Source organism: Siphateles boraxobius, unplaced genomic scaffold (assembly GCF_051911475.1).
Source record: "Siphateles boraxobius isolate OS27281-9 unplaced genomic scaffold, OSU_SipBor_1 25, whole genome shotgun sequence".
Lineage (NCBI taxonomy): Eukaryota > Metazoa > Chordata > Actinopteri > Cypriniformes > Leuciscidae > Siphateles > Siphateles boraxobius.
The window spans coordinates 33,773,608-33,790,368 of record NW_027508866.1 but is presented as its reverse complement, the minus strand read 5'-3'; the positions used below and the strand labels follow the sequence as shown (position 1 = coordinate 33,790,368).

The 16,761-nt window shown below is 36.7% G+C and overlaps 1 protein-coding gene across 1 annotated transcript in view; it reads left to right on the top strand.

Moving 5' to 3' along the window:
- The window catches only part of epb41l4a (erythrocyte membrane protein band 4.1 like 4A), a 46,668-nt gene that overhangs the window by 16,497 nt on the left and 13,410 nt on the right, over positions 1 to 16,761 (top strand). Inside the window, exons 3-11 of the mRNA XM_077243702.1 lie at positions 4,596 to 4,647; positions 5,728 to 5,806; positions 5,979 to 6,076; positions 6,620 to 6,740; positions 11,478 to 11,565; positions 11,978 to 12,066; positions 12,568 to 12,631; positions 13,797 to 13,888; positions 16,532 to 16,609. Coding sequence (XP_077099817.1) covers positions 4,596 to 4,647; positions 5,728 to 5,806; positions 5,979 to 6,076; positions 6,620 to 6,740; positions 11,478 to 11,565; positions 11,978 to 12,066; positions 12,568 to 12,631; positions 13,797 to 13,888; positions 16,532 to 16,609 — 761 coding nt within the window. The remainder of the gene's footprint in view (positions 1 to 4,595; positions 4,648 to 5,727; positions 5,807 to 5,978; positions 6,077 to 6,619; positions 6,741 to 11,477; positions 11,566 to 11,977; positions 12,067 to 12,567; positions 12,632 to 13,796; positions 13,889 to 16,531; positions 16,610 to 16,761) is intronic.

Sequence of the window (16,761 nt, the reverse complement as noted above, 5' to 3'; positions counted from 1 at the left end):
TTAACCAATTACCAAGCAATGCTTCATCTTGTTCAGTCTGGGGTGTAAAAAGGTCACATTAGCAATTAATGAAAAAACACTAAGCAAAACATGGTCAGGTCAAAGTGTCTGAATCATTTTTGGTCCTACATCTTTATAAATTTTACTGGTAGTCCACTGTATGAAGAATTTTTGGGTATAATATGTCACAGTTTACTTTATTTTTCTATCCTCACTTGCATAAGGTAACTATAGTGTCCTGCACCCATTAGTGAAAAAATATCAAAAGGTATATCTGGTGTCTGTCTGAATATTTTTTGGTTTGACTGTAACTGTTCTTTACACATGTGATGTTCAGTGTTGGCAGTCTAGAAGTGATCATAGTGAATACCATAGTGGTATCTAATTCAAAGCACTTTGAATTCTTGTTAGCAGGTCAACACTTCACCACAATGGTAATGCCCAAAACCACTAACATAAGATAAACTTTTAAAAACCAAAATAATAGAACATTAAACATTAACAAGTCTCCATTTTCTCATCTTGCTAAAAAATGCAAATAATAACACTTTATTTCAATATTTAGTCTCCCAATTCAGCCCTGTGGAAAGCATGATGGGAAATAAAAAAGTCCAGTTTGATTGGGTTACTTGATTGAAACATGTTATTTCAAAATTTAAACATCAAGTCAATTTAACATGAAGCAATCTCATTTCAACCAGAAACATGATACAATGATATTGAATCAAAATGAATTGCTTAAATAAAGTGAAAAGCATAAAACAATTAAGAATGTTGGTAACCAAACATTTTGGTTTCCATTGACTTCCACTGAATTTTTTGTCCATGCACTCAATAAATGCGTTTTATTGGCATCAATGGCTCCATGAAGGACCTTTAACATCCATGGAGCCTTTGCTTTGAACAATCGGTTCTTTATAGTGAAAAAAAATTCTTTTAAGAACTGTTCACTTTAAGGTTATTTGTGGAACCCAAGATGGCTTCTCTGCAAAAACCTATTTTGTGTATAATGGAAGTCAATGGGAACTGTTTGGTTACTGACATTCTTCAAAATATCTTATTTTGTGTTCTGCAAAAAAAAAAAAGCAAGAAAGAAAGTCATTCAGGTTTGGAACAACATGAAGGCGAGTCATTTTAGTGTCTACTGTTTCTTTAAGAAAGTTTGCTTAACCATGAACTGGTCACGGGATCCTTAGGGTCACGTCTGAGGTCAAGGTGGGAAGGTTTACCCAGGGGCCAAATTTTGGGAAAGGCAAAGTGCAGTGTTGTCTCATTACCTCATAATCTCGACCAATGAGAAAGGTGTTTCCCACAATGCCTTCCGGGCCCTGTCCCATGAGCCTTGATTTATTACTGAGCATGCAGTGGGCGAGAAGCACCCCGTAACTTACATTTACACAAATCCATCAACTCTGTGAATGGTTATTTTGGTAAAAAGAGACAGGAGGTAAAAATCCCTCCTCAAAACAGTGTAATTTACACCCTAACGTGGTGGTTTCTGCACTGTGGGTGTGGTTTACATGCGCTCTTGACTCATAGATGTTTCATCTAATTGTAAGGCACTGAAAATTCCTTTGGCACAGATTTTGTAGGGACATTTTTAACATGCTGTTAGACATGCAAAAAAACAAACATCTGTCTGCATTTATAGGAGGAAAAAACTCTTTATTTTGAACATTTCTGTTGTATCTTTTGTTTTGTTGCTATGTAGTTGGGGTCATTGTTAACATGTTGCAATTTAGTTGTTAGGGTTATTCAGAGTTATCTTGCTATTCAGTTTCTAGTGAGTTTTAGGTCGTTTCTAGGTCGTTTCTAGGTCGTTGCTATGTGATTGTTCAGAGCAGTGTTATTTTAGTATTGTTCAAATACTATAAGTAAGGGATAATGTACATCCATCCGTTTGTTATCTCAGAATAATCCCCCGACAGGGTGATGAATTTGCGTCGGCGTCTTGCATCAGCCTGAAGGGGGTTTATTCTGAGATAACAACCGCCTGGATGTACATTATCCCGCTTATTACCCGACTGCTTGCCACATAAGTAAATAATTAGACACGAAATATTGATCTGAGTTGAAATATTTTATTAGGCCTTTAAATGCAAAGCTTCCGCGGAGAGAGCAGTTGCTAGCGCAGCAAGTTCAAACTAGACGTACATTTGAGAGATACAGTATACAGTCATACCACTTATTACACATATCGCCACATAAATAATCATGGAGATAAGAGATATTGATTTCAGATTAAACTGTTTTATAATCATACCTGTTTGTATCTTATAATCCAACAGTGTACAAAACAATAGTCACAAAATGGCAGCAGCTGTGTTTGTATGAAACAAGAGAGAACGAGTCCACGATATAATTTGTGTGTATATTTAAATAACTGTACACATAATATTGATTTGACTGAGTTTTAATATTTTATTAGCTCACCAAAAGCAGAACTTTTGGTGCTGGATGGCGCGATTGACCAATGAGAATCAAGTATTCTAAAGAGCCGTGTAATAATAGGATTTATTCCTTCAATGAATTCCTTTATTGTAAGTTTGACTTCAACTCTGTCATGGAAACTAGCATCTATAAACCTTAATTAAACTATTTAATAATCAATTAAAAAGGAATTTATACCTGCATGATATTACACTGTAGCCACATTGGACCTGCGGTTTGAAAAATGGATGGATGGATGGATGGATGACTCAGCTGCGGCGCATCTTCTGGCGAGATACACAAACTCATTCGGTGCACGACTCACAGTGCATTATGGGTATTCTCTATCTGTTGATTTTATCAGTTGTACACTCATTATTGCGGTGCGTTGTGGATTGAATGAGTGCACTTGATAACATCCACAATGCTTTCAGACACTACTACAAATGGCTGTCCCTTCAAATAGTGCCCTAAATAGTGTGATTTTGGACATAGCCTTAGACTCTCTCTGTTGTGTTTTTGAGCTCTTCAGTTCGGTGAAACACACCAGCTGCTCTAATGTGATTATTAGATGAGTCTTAGCGACTTAATGTATTCTAATTTAATAACGTGCTGCACTAATCCTCTTTCCGTCTGCACACACACCTTCACTCACTTCCTATTGTTTGCACATGTTTGTTTGTTTGCTTTGTCTCTCTATGTAAATGCGGTTCAGAGGGAGTTTATTATGTTTGCTGGGAAGTGAGGCTTCCCGTGCTCAAGTCTTGCATGCATGCATGCATTTGCACAACCATTAAATGGCATATAAATCTTGTCTTCAAGGCAATGCCAGATACAATCCCCTCATGACTTCAGTGAAATATCACCTGACAAGAGTCTAAAACATTAAGAAGATCTTCAGGCTGTGTTTTATGCATGATAATCCCTGAGATCCGTTCATTATAGAGGCCATGAGATGTTAATTAGCTGAACCGCCTCACAGATTGAGTAAATCACTTTTAATGCCCTCAAAGTTGATGTTTTGTTTGCTAATGAAGGCTTCTCTTTTTATATTGCTCATAATTAGTGTTAAAGTTCAGTTTGTGCATCGTCATGTAGCATTTGAATAACATTCGAGACCGGTGTGGCGCAAAGGTGACGCTCATTAACGGTGCGCCACCGGCATCGCTCCATTCCCACAGCTCTAGGCCCCGCCCTGCTTTCCACAACAATGTTACCTCATATTTCGCTCTTAATAGTCTATTTATAAACCCATTCTATCTCTATAATCTGAACCATTGTTAACAACCACAACCAAAAACAAAAACAGCGTTCAATCTTCATCCTCCAGTCCCTCTGCTAAAATGAAACGATGCTAAAACAAGCAGTAAGTGGTGGCTAATCATTGTCTTGACGAGTTAGTCATTGAATCATTTAGTCTGATAAATGGCTGATTAACTCAGTGACAAGGCAGAGGTGAATGAATCGTTGAGTCATTCATTAAATCAATTCGTTCAAAAAACGTGGATTTATTCAGTAACGGAACTGAAACTGTGTTGCTCAGAGATGCATTTTGGTACTATTTTTGTTGGCAAGATATAGGAAAAGCAGACAGTATTTGTGTCTAAAATGTAAGTCACCTAATAGCCTAATAATTTCTTGTTTATTGAATTGTATAAAATCAACATCACATTTGCAAAAGAGCTGATATTCGGGAAAACGGCACTTTTGCTTATGTGATATTGCTTATAAATATTAAATACAAGAACTTCAAAGAGACTTTTTTTGCAACATATCTTAGTTTTTGGAAGCATTTTTGTTAATTTTGTTTTTTCTGTTGCGTCTAACAGGTGAAACATAGCAAAAGCCGCTAGTGCCCACAGACACTCGTTCAGCTCCAGACAACATGCTCTGACGTGCTCGAACTTCATGTTTTATTGATGGAGGCCACAGTGACTCTCGCTCAAATTTTTAACGAGTCTGTTTCAGAGGCCGGTTTTAATAGGCCTCATATTATGCCAGCACTTGCATGACTGAACATCTCAGCATCTCAAAGCTTTAAGGGGGAACTAAAGCAAAGCTTCAATACTACTCACTAATTAAAGCCTGATGCTTCAGTTGAATTATGACACATGATGTTTATTGTGTTTTGATCTTGTATCTGATCAAATCTCTTATATTTACAGTATTGGCTCGATCCCTCAAAAACACTTGCTGAACATAAAGATTTGATAACAAGTAAGTATGCACTGTTTTTCTAATAAAAATTCACCTCGCCGTCTTCAGAGATGGTCTTTAATTCTTTGTGTATCATGGGACGGAACACATTGACCTAACGATTACCCCCCCATTTTCAGTGGAGATTAAAAATGGATCAGCGCAGCATGAGACAGAGCCTCATGATTCTTTAAAGGCCTCCTGATAAAACTCATAGTGCATTTCAAATGATAATTTGGAAGTAATTATCCAGTTAAGCCCATCCAAATAAGTAATAATGAATAAAGTTATGTTTGCATTTTTAGTATTTGCATATCTACTGATGTGAATGTAGGGCAAAATTTACAACACATTTGTTTAATTTGGTAACTCACTCCTCTGGGAAATTAATGCATTATATATATCAGTGTTGCTGTTTTTTAATCCAAAGTACAACCTAGGTATTTTGCTAACCCTATTGTTTAAAAGATGTCCTATTATGCTTTTTAACATTTTCATATTTCTTTAGTGTGTAATGTTGCTGTTTGAGCATGAAAAAGCTCTGCAAAGTCCCTCCAGAGAGAGTTATTCTCTATATCAGTGTCAGTGTTTCTGAACTCCCTGAAACTCCCTGAGTTTTCTTCCGGGAACGAACACGTCACAATATTCCTCATTTAAATTATTCCCGGCCAAAATTGCCTGGATGTAGAGAGTGATACCAATAAACTACATGTAATTTTTTTGTGCAACTGCTCAAAATGCCCTTATTGTTCTTACGTTGATAATTATTTATTGGGACATGTAATCTGTGTAACACTAAAACAATAAATCCTGTCTGATCCTTGTTAATGTGTGACAATTTTAATTTTATCTTCTCTTGAATTCTATTTGTGGCACATCATGCTAGGTAGCCAAGCCCACCATGGAATCTCATTGGTCAAAACATCAAATATGTTCTGATTGGCTGTGATTGTGTCATATTGTGCATCATTTTTGCTTTAATTGAGGACAGACAAATCACTTGATCCTGAATATGTTGCATTGCTACTGGTCAGGTTAGGGTTTATTTAACTCGTTTTTTTTAAGTGTTTAGTGTTGATTGGTTGTTTTTCTTCTTTCCAGCTGGACCTCCGTTCACGCTTTACTTTGGGGTGAAATTTTATGCTGAAGATCCTTGTAAACTGAAAGAGGAAATTACAAGGTGTGTGTGTGTGTGTGTGTGTTCTGTGTAACGTGAGAATAAATCAGCACTATAGTTTAGAAATTATAGATAAAGTCATTTCAGTGATATCATGCTGTATGGTTTTGGGTCTGGTGATGCTGTTTAACTGCAGTGCATCTCTTATACTGTCCATCTTTCTGTCTTCTCTCAGGTATCAGTTCTTTCTGCAGGTAAAGCAAGATGTTCTGCAGGGAAGACTTCCCTGTCCGTTTAATATCAGCACCCAACTGGGAGCTCTTGCTATTCAATGTACGTACAAATACACAACATCTGTCCTAATTTCATACAGCAAATGCCACTTCCGTAGAAATAATGTGTCGGCAGTTAATTAACTTCACTGAATTATAGGCTTTCCAACTTCTTTTATAATACATTTAATGACTCAAATTTGTAAATAACAGAGTAAAATCTTACATCATGTGATTATTGTTATCTGACACATAATAGAATGATATATGTATGTGTGTTTTTATAATTTTATTTATTTTTAATTAAATGTTATTTGTTTTTATAATTTCATTTTATTAGTTTATTTTATAATGTACTAATCTATTTAATGTTACCATTTAATTTTTTTTAATTTTATGTATTTATTTATTATAATTGTATTTATTTCAACATTTTATTTTATTTATATAGATTATAATTTTAATTATTTCATTGTATTTATTTATCATTTTATTTATTTCAACATTTCCTTTTTTTTCTTTTTTTTCTTATAATTTTATTCATTTTATAATTTCATTTTCTTTATACATCATGACACTGTGTCCTCTTTGTCTTCTCCTACAGCTGAGCTTGGAGATTACGACCCATACAAACACACACCAGGTTACGTGTCAGAATATCGCTTTGTCCCCGACCAGAAAGAGGAACTAGAGGACACTATTGAACAGATTCATAAAACTCTCATGTAAGACAGTAAAAAACACAGTACATCTCACACCTTAATCCGTAATAATCCCATCACAGATTAGATCTCACCGCTGCCGAGAGCTCAAACATCACATTCCTGTTGAAAGTCATTTAAAAGGACAAGCTTCAGTAGATATAAGAGCTTTCCATGGGAATGGGGCCGCTGGTGTTTCGTGTGAGGGACAGTAAAGATTCCTCCCTCTGGCTGTCGTCCATGTCTTTGTAACGAGAGCCGCTGTCAGTGTGTTTGAAAGACTTGACCTTTTGCCAAACACTCACCTGTCTGCATGTGGAGAGCCGGTGAGTGTGTGATGGCCTGCACCTGTCCGATGACACACTATGGCCGCATTTACATTACTTGCTTCAAATGACCCAATTCCGATTTTTTCCTCCCATGTTTTCTGATATTCTCAGATTGGTTTCAGGCCTCATTCAAATGAGGAAATAAATCTAATATGAATCGGATACGTGCATTTGCGTCTGCCATGTAAAGCGGACAGATCGGATATTCCCATCAATGTGACTCGTTTGGTGACGGTGGCGGCAATCGTGATCACATGACTCAATGACTCACAATGGAGGATGAAGGCTCAACCCAATATTTTGTTGACCTTTAAAGCAAAAGCTTGTATTATCATTTCATCTGTGTCCATTGCATATAGCGCAGTTTTTACTTTCTGGGTCAATACGACATCCTTTGGTTGTTTCACCAAATGTTTAGTGAATGCAGATATCGGATACGGGTCACTTTTATTAGAAGATGTAAGCTGGTCATCAAAAAAATCAGATATAGTCAACAAATCAGAATTGGGCATCAAGACCTGCCGTGTAAATGCGGCCTATCAGACAAAAGATGACAAGCTTTGAACGTTGAGGAGCTCAAATTAGCGAACTGGAGCAAGATAATTGTTAATGTGTGAATTTTTTTCTTTTCTTTCAAAAACAGAATAATATACTATTACAATGTTTGTATTATTGTTGCAGTATGAATTTGTCATCACTTGATTAGAGTATATGACATTTAAACTGTTTTCCAGATTTTTTTCTCTGTTTTTTTTAAGTCAGCGCTCTTACCTTCCTCGGATTTCCACCGAATTTGTGTTTGACTGGTGATTGTCATGTTTTTTTGCCTTCAGGGCTCAAGTCCCCACTTGACTCGTAGTTTTGTACGATTATCAGCGGCCTGATTGTCAAGAGCTTCGTGAGGAGCTGAAGTAGAGCAGATCAGTCTAACTGCAGAGACTGACGGAAAAATCACATTATTGAGTGTCTTTGTGTTGCGAGTGGAACAATATAAACCACATTTAAAATATAATCTCTGTAACAAGCTTTAATCCCTTGTGCAATTTGGGTCGTCAGGTGAAGTATCTTGTTATTGGCATGTTTTTTACTGGAAACAGCATGATATATTGCAGTGAGATTGCTCAGAGAGGTAGGAGGAAGAGAAATGAAAGAGACGAAGGTTAGGGCGGTATTAAGGCGTCAGTGGTAAAATGAGAAACTCTGATCAGGAATGCTGGAGCACTTAAACGTGTCAGGGGATTAAGAACAGGAAACATGAGAAATCAATGTGAGAAAGTGAAGAGACTGAAAATTTAAAGAGAGGATGTCTATGAAAAAATGAAAAAAGATGGATATTAATACTATTTTATATATATACACTGAACAAAATTATAAACGCAACACTTTTGTTTTTGCCCCCATTTTTCATGAGATCTAAGACTTTTTCTATGTACACAAAAGGCCTATTTCTCTCAAATATTGTTCACAAATCTGTCTAAAACTGTGTTAGTGAGCACTTCTCCTTTGCCGAGATAATCCATCCACCTCACAGGTGTGGCATATCAAGATGCTGATTAGCAGCTCCACCAGAGCTGTTGCCCGTGAATTGAAAGTTAATTTCTCTACTATAAGAATAAGCCGTCTCCAAAGGCGTTTCAGAGAATTTGGCAGTACATCCAACCGGCCTCACAACCCCAGACGACGTGTAACCACACCAGCCCAGGACCTCCACATCCAGGATCTTCATCTCCAAGATCGTCTGAGACCAGCCTCCCGGACAGCTGCTGACACAGTCGGTTTGCATAACCAAAGAATTTCTGCACAAACTGTCAGAAACCGTCTCAGGGAAGCTCATCTGCATGCTCGTCGTCCTCATCGGGGTCTCGACCTGACTGCAGTTCGTCGTCGTAACCGACTTGAGGGGGCAAATGCTCACATTCGATGGCGTCTGGCACTTTGGAGAGGTGTTCTCTTCAGGGATGAATCCCGGTTTTCACTGTACAGGGCAGATGGCAGACAGTGTGTATGGCGTTGTGTTGGTGTGCGGTTTGCTGATGTCGACTTTGTGGACTGAGTGGCCCATGGTGGCGGTGGGGTTATGGTATTGGCAGGCGTATGTTATGGACAACGAACACAGGTGCATTTTATTTATGGCATTTTGAATGCACAGAGATACCGTGATGAGATCCTGAGGCCCATTGTTGTGCCACTCATCCACGACCATCACCTCATGTTTGAGCATGATAATGCACGGCCCCATGTTGCAAGGATCTGTACACAATTACTGGAAGTTGAAAATATCCCAGTTCTTGCATGGCCAGCATACTCACCGGACATGTCACCCATTGTGCATGTTTGGGATGCTCTGGATCGCCGTATACGTCAGCGTGTTTCAGGTCCTGCCAATATCCAGCAACTTCGCACAGCCCTTGAAGAGTGGACCAACCTTCCACAGGCCACAATCAACAACCTGATCAACTCTATGTGAAGGAGATGTGTTGCACTGCGTGAGGCAAATGGTGGTCACACCAGATACTGACTGGTTTTCGGACCCCCACGAACCCCCCAATACAGTAAAACTGCACATTTTAGAGTGGCCTTTTATTGTGGCCAGCCTAAGGCACACCTGTGCAATAATCATGCTGTCTAATCAGCATCTTGATATGCCACACCTGTGAGGTGGATGGATTATCTAGGCAAAGGAGAAGTGCTCACTTACACAGATTTAGACAGATTTGTGAACAATATTTGAGAGAAATAGGCCTTTTGTGTACGTAGAAAAAGTCTTAGATCTTTGAGTTCAGCTCATGAAAAATGGGGGCAAAAACAAAAGTGTTGCGTTTATAATTTTGTTCAGTGTATATACCAGTCACAGGTGAAGCAAATTTCGTTGATCATCTCCTAACAAGGCCACATGTTAAGGTCTGGGTAGATTAGATGGTGAGAAAATAATCAGTTCTCGTAATCAACATGTTGGATGCAGGAGAAATTCCCCAGATCTCAATCCAATTAAGCATCTGTTAGATGTTTTGGACTAACAAATTCAATCCACGGCAGCTCCACTTCACAACCTACAGGACTGCTGCTAAAGTCTTGGTATCAGGGCTCTTGTAGAGTCAATGCCTTGGCCATGTATATCTGTCTCCTTTTTGACTGATTATTTGATGTCAAAAGTTCACATATTTTACACCAAATTAGTATAATTTTTTTTAACTTAATTCTGAATTACAACTGATCACCACTCGCTGAATTAAACATGCAACATAATGAGATACTTTGACAAAAAATGTGTATACTATGGTTTGAATGCATACTGTTTTGCATACAATAAAAATAGTTTCCTTCTGCACTTAGCCATGGTCAAAGAGAAACACGGTTAAAGCAAGAGTGCGACCCTCTCAGACAGAACAAAAGGATCATGGGTACTCCCGTCTGTGATGTGTGCTGCATCATAGTTTATGTATGCACTGAAAGCTCCAGCAATTAAGTAGTAATATGCATTCGCACGCACAGGGCCCAAATCAAAGAGATGAGTGCGACGAGTCTCCGGGGTGCCTGCAAATAACGGGGCCCCACACTTATAAAAGAGCATCTATAATCATCAGAGACCCACCCGTCGCTGTGAGGGGAATTCATAACCCATTCGTACATATGCTAGATTGACCACAGGAACAGGACAGAGATAAAGCTTTTATTTATGCATTGCATTTTTTAAATAATTATGAATTGAAAATAATTATTATATTAATTATTTTAATATTTCAGCAGAGCTTTCAGATTTGACCTCACTAATATGGGCCTGCTATTCTGTCCTTGACAAACACACATTTACAAATGACTGATTTCCTGAATAAGTTTAAAGCAACACCAAAAATCACATTCAATCTTTCTGGGGAAATCATTTAGTTAATGATTAAAAAACATTCCTTTGCTTTTCTTCTTTCACTGGTCATATGCTGCTATTGTTTGCTTTGGTATTCCAAATATTTGTTTATAGTAAATTCTTGTATTTCTCATGTACAGATTTAAATTTCCTCATCCGATTATCCAGATTGTTTCAAAATTTCAACATGCTTTTACAGTATCATGTTTTTGGACCACTTTTCTGTGTGTTTTTATAATTAAAACTTGTACTAGTAATATAATACTAAAACAATATTGAAAATCCCTCCTTTCTGGGAAAACCAGTGAGTTAATGATTATTATTGGATTTTTTTTCTTCCTTTTATGCTGCTCTTGTTTACTTTGGTATTTCAAATATTTGCTCATAGTAAATCATTGTTTGTTTCAAGGTAAAATTGAATGCACCGATCTTAACATTTCTTCACTTAATAATCCAGGTTATACGCCTTTTTCCAAAATGGTTTTAAGTTTTTTTTAAACACTCTCATATATATTTTGATAGTATTTCTTGTCTCTGAGTGTTCAGTAACCTGTTGACCTCTCTTTGCAGGGGTCAGGTGCCTGCCGAGGCAGAAAACAATTACTTGGGAATTGCCAAAACACTGGAGATGTACGGAGTGGATCTGCACCCTGTGTTTGTGAGTCCACAAGCGTTCCTGCTGTTATATCAACAGGGGATTTTTTCTTCCTTCAATGTACTCTGCTCAGATAAAACATCAACATTTATCTTTTCTGTCAGTTATTTAATTCTTTGCATTTCTCCTCTTCTCTAAACCTGTATGAGTTTCTTTGTTCTGTTGAACACAAAAGAAGATATTTTGAAGAATGTTGGTAACCAAACAGTTGATGGACCCCATTGACTTCCATAGTATAGAAAAAAATAATACAATATAACCAACATTCTTCAAAATATCTTCTTTTGTGTTCAACAGAAGAAACTCATACAGGTTTAGAACAAATTGAGGGTGAGGAAATGATGACAGAATTTTTATTTTTAGGTGAATTATCCCTTTATATAAATGTAAATGTATTGTATATGTGTCTTTTCAGGGAGAAAAACAATCGGAGTACTTCCTGGGATTGACGCCTATTGGGGTTGTGGTTTACAAAAACAAAACGCAAGTCGGGAAATATTTCTGGTAGGTTGATGTTTAAGCTGAATTTTTTAACCTATTAAAGGAATTATTCACCCAAAAAAATAAAATTATGCCAGCATTTACTCACTCTCATGTCATTCCAAATCCGTATGGCTTTGTTTCTTCCTCATGAGTCATGAGTCCGATTTAGCAGCTTAAATTTGGGTCTGTTCCTCTCATAAAGCTGACTTTGACTTCTTTAGAAGAATTGGAATTTAGCGCACAAGTCACATGGGCGATTGTTATGATACGTTAATGATGCTTTTGCATCCTTTTTGAAGCTTGAAGCCTCAGTGCCATTCATTGTAATTACATGGAACGTAACTGTTTATTGAAAAAGTTCAATAATTTGGAATGAGCAGAGTAGATGAGTGAATTTTTAATTTTTGGGTGAACTATTCCTTTAAACGTATTATATTGTATTATATTATACTCTGTCATTCAGTTTTGATTTATTACTGTACACAATGTTAAAAAAATAACTTCTAATATTTGATTTTTCAGGCCTAGAATTACGAAAGTGTATTTCAAGGAAACACAATTTGAGCTGCGGGTTATGGGCAGAGATGTAAGTCTTCTTTTAAATAGAAAAACACAATAAATTATATATCAAATTAAAGATGTGTTTCAGATGAGTGATCTCAAAATACCTTTAATTTACATGCAAACATTGCATAATACTATCGCCCCACACTAATCTGTTAAATGTGTCTATAAGGCATGAAGATATTATAAACATTAACATCATGATTTTCTGTATAGCGTTTTGAAACAATGTGTTTTGTGAGTGCTATAGAAATATATTTGGCTTGAAATTTTCCCTTCAGTGTTGAGCAACAACACTATATTGAGACTTTGTTTCTCCATTCAAAGCAAGCAACAAAATTCATATATAAAACTGCTTTAATTTACTTTATTGCAACTGCTTCCATGACATCGATTTCCCCCAATCGTGAACACTGAGAGGAAGATCCTTCATGAGGAGTCAACGAAAATCCCATTATTGATCGAGTGTTATGACTGGCCTTAAGCTTCCTTGACCCATTTCCTCCAGGGGCCAATTTAACCTGCGAGTGAAGAAGTCTTCTCATTCGTGGCCCTTAATGACCCTCTTCACCTAACCTAGTGAGAACAGACTAACTCGAGCACATGAGGGGCACCACTGGTGATGGGACAACAGATATAGTCAAACCAAAAATTATTCAGACACCAGATATCATTTTTTATATTTTTTACTAGTGGGTGCCGGACACTATAGTTCATTTATGTAAGTGAGTTTAGCAAAATAAAGTAAACTGTGACATATTATACCCAAAAGTTCTTCATATAGTGACTACCAGTAAAATTTATTAAAAAAAATTGGGACCAAATTTTATTCAGACACTTTGGCCTGACCATGTTTTGCTTTAATTGCGAATGTGAATGTGAATGTCAAAATGAAGCATTGCTTCCTAATTGGTTGAGCTAAATTGGTATTATCTAATTGTGTAGTTAAATTTAACAGCTGACAGATATTCAACATAATTCATGTGTGAGACAGTCTAACAGAAGGATGGACAAACCCAGTGAAATATCAACTGATTTGATAACTCTGAGTTCTTGTCATAGTTTATTATCATTTTCGAAACTATAGCGAATAAACTGTGATAATGTGAGAAATGTTGAAGGTGTCTGAATAAACTTTGGTTTGACTGTACACATACAGATATCACAACTTCCTTGTTTCTTTGCAGTGTAATGAGACGTCGTTCTTCTTTGAAGCTCCCGGTAAGACGGCCTGCAAGAACCTGTGGAAGTGCTGTGTGGAGCATCATACCTTCTTTAGGTAGAACAACCATTCTCTAAATGATATCAAATGCAGGGTTATTATCGTCATCTTCATTTACATTTATGCATTTAGCAGGCGCTTTTATCCAAAGCACCCAAAAATAAAAATTAGCCCATGATTTACTCAGCCTCAAGCCATCCTAGGTGTATTTGACATTCTTCTTTCAGACGAATACAATCAGAGTTATATTAAAAAATATCCTGGCTCTTCCAAGCTTTATAATGTCCGTTTCTGATTTGAAATCTATAAAAGTGCATATATCCATCAAAAAAGTGCTCCACACTGCTCCGCGGGGTTAAAAAAGGCCTTCTGAAGCGAAGCAATGCGTTTGTGTAAGAAATATATTCATATTTAAAACTTTATAATGTAAAATAACTAGCTTCCGGCCAAACGAACATACGGATTCGACTTAAGTCTAAGCGCAACTTATGTGAGTAATGCGAGATATACGCTACACCATGACTCACTACACTACTTCTGAAGTCAAAAGTTGCGTAAGTGGCGCTTTAGGATTAAGTAGACTGCGTATGACAGTTTGGCCAGAAGCTAGTTATTTTACTGTATAAAGTTTTAAATGTGAATATTTTTCTTACACAAAATCATCGCTTCACTTCAGAAGGCCTTTATTAACATGTCATGTGAAACACTTTTATGATGGATGGATGCACTTTTATGGACCTCAAAACAGAAAGAGCCATGCACTACCATTATAAAGCTTGGAAGAGCTAGAACGTTTCTTAATATAACTCTGATTGTATTCGTCTGATAGAAGAATGTCATTTACACCTAGGATGGCTTCAGAGTGAGTAAATCATGAGCTAATTAAAATTTTTGGGTGAACTATCCCTTTAAAGCCTTAAATTTGATTCTGGCGACAATCAGGAGATTGTAAATATTTTAATGAATTAAAGTAGATAGATGACAAAAACACTTTAAAGTTTAAACTAAAATTAAAATTAAACAGAAAATATATTCAAAAAATCTAATGCAAAATAAGGTAATATATCAATGATACTAAAACTACACCGGTTCAAACAACCTCATGCCCTTTAAAAACATCTTAATCCTGTCTAAGCTTCTTGTTTTAGTGCAGAAAGCCAAAAGCGCTCCATCCTGTACGTTCTCACAGAGAAACGCTGTGAACTCAAGGGCCCTTCAGATTCCCGGGGCTTTATTGAGGCTCTCGTTTACAGGAGAAACTTTCGGGGGCTGTTCTCCAATCCTCCCCGCGTCGCCTGGCGCGCTCAGAGTCGTCTCTGGTGTTTATTTCATCAGAGCGCTCTCACTCCGCTCCCCAAAGAGCTTTACGCCGCACAGAATGCAGGAGGCTGGAGATTTCAGCTGGTAATCCGCGTGTGAAACTTAAGATCAGGAAACACAAAGAGAGATTTAGACACGTTACATGTACACCTCCAAACTGTGTGAACAAAATACTAACATTTATTAGAATTATTGCTAACATTTTACAGCAAGGTCCCATTTGTTAACATCAGTTAATGCATTAGCCAACTTGTACTTTTTACATGTTAGTAAAAATGCAATTGTTCATTGTTTGTTCATACACAGTTTGTGGATGTTGAAATTAACATTGACTAAGATTAATAAATGGGTAACACTTTACAATAGGGTTCGTTAGTTAACATTAGTTAACTACATTAGTTAACATGAAGTGTTAATGAACTGCACGCATACAGCATTTATTAATCTTTGTTCATGTTAATTTCAACATTTATTAATACTTTATTAAAATCTTGTTAACATTAGTTAATGCACTGTGAACTAACATTGAACAGCTGTATTTTTATTAACTAACGTTAACAAAGAGTAACAAATGCTCAATGGTTAGTTCATATTATACACAAAACTATGTAATACATTAACTAATGTTAACTAATGAACCTTATTGTAATTACCTTATTGTATCTTTCCTGTAGCTGAAACAGTAGAGTGTTGGTGCTTGCAACGCTAAGGTCATGGGTTCAATTCCCAGGGAAAGCAAGAATTGATAAGAATGCAAATGTGTACCTTGAAATGCAATGCAAGTCGCTTTGGATTTATGCCAAATGCATAAATGTAAATGTAAAGTGTTACCAATAAATGCCATAGAAGTATTGTTCATTGTTAGCTCATGAATCCTTATTATAAAGTGTCACTGAATTATTGTATTGTTAGTATTGTTTGCTATTGTTAATATAACTTGTGCAGAGCTCGGTGGCAAACCTTGCATGAAACGTTGAGCTGAAACAGGACTGTCCGGACTTTAAGAACAAGCCAAATCATGTTCTGTCCTCTTAGCACAAAGATCTCTGAATGTTTTTTCCAGCAATAGCACAGTCTTTTACAACATGCATCCGTTCTAGTCTGATCTCTCATTATGTTTTGGCTTTTAATTTCTCTGCTGGTTGGATGTGTTTTTTATCAGAGCTGCATGTTTCTAGCTTTTGAATTTTAATGAGAGGAAAGCTCTCCTTAACACTCGTTCTGTAATTTACCTCATTAAAATATGGGTGTAAACAACAGATCTGCTCCACAGATGTTTGAAAGGAGCATCAATGTTTCATCAGAAGTAAAAATTAAAAGGAGAATGGATAAATACATAAAACCTGTAAATTAAAGCTTTCTTGTTCATCTAAATTACAGAATGCCAGAGAACGAGTCTAATTCGCTAACAAGGAAACTGTCCAAATTCAGCTCTCTGGGCTCGAAGCATCGCTACAGGTTAGTAAAAGAGAAATTAAATTAATTCAGAAGGGTATTTTTAAAGAAATTAATGATTTTATTGAGCAAGCATGCATTGAATCGATCAAAAGTGACAGTAAAGATTTTTATAATGTTACAAAAAATTTGAATTTCAAATAAACGCTGTTCTT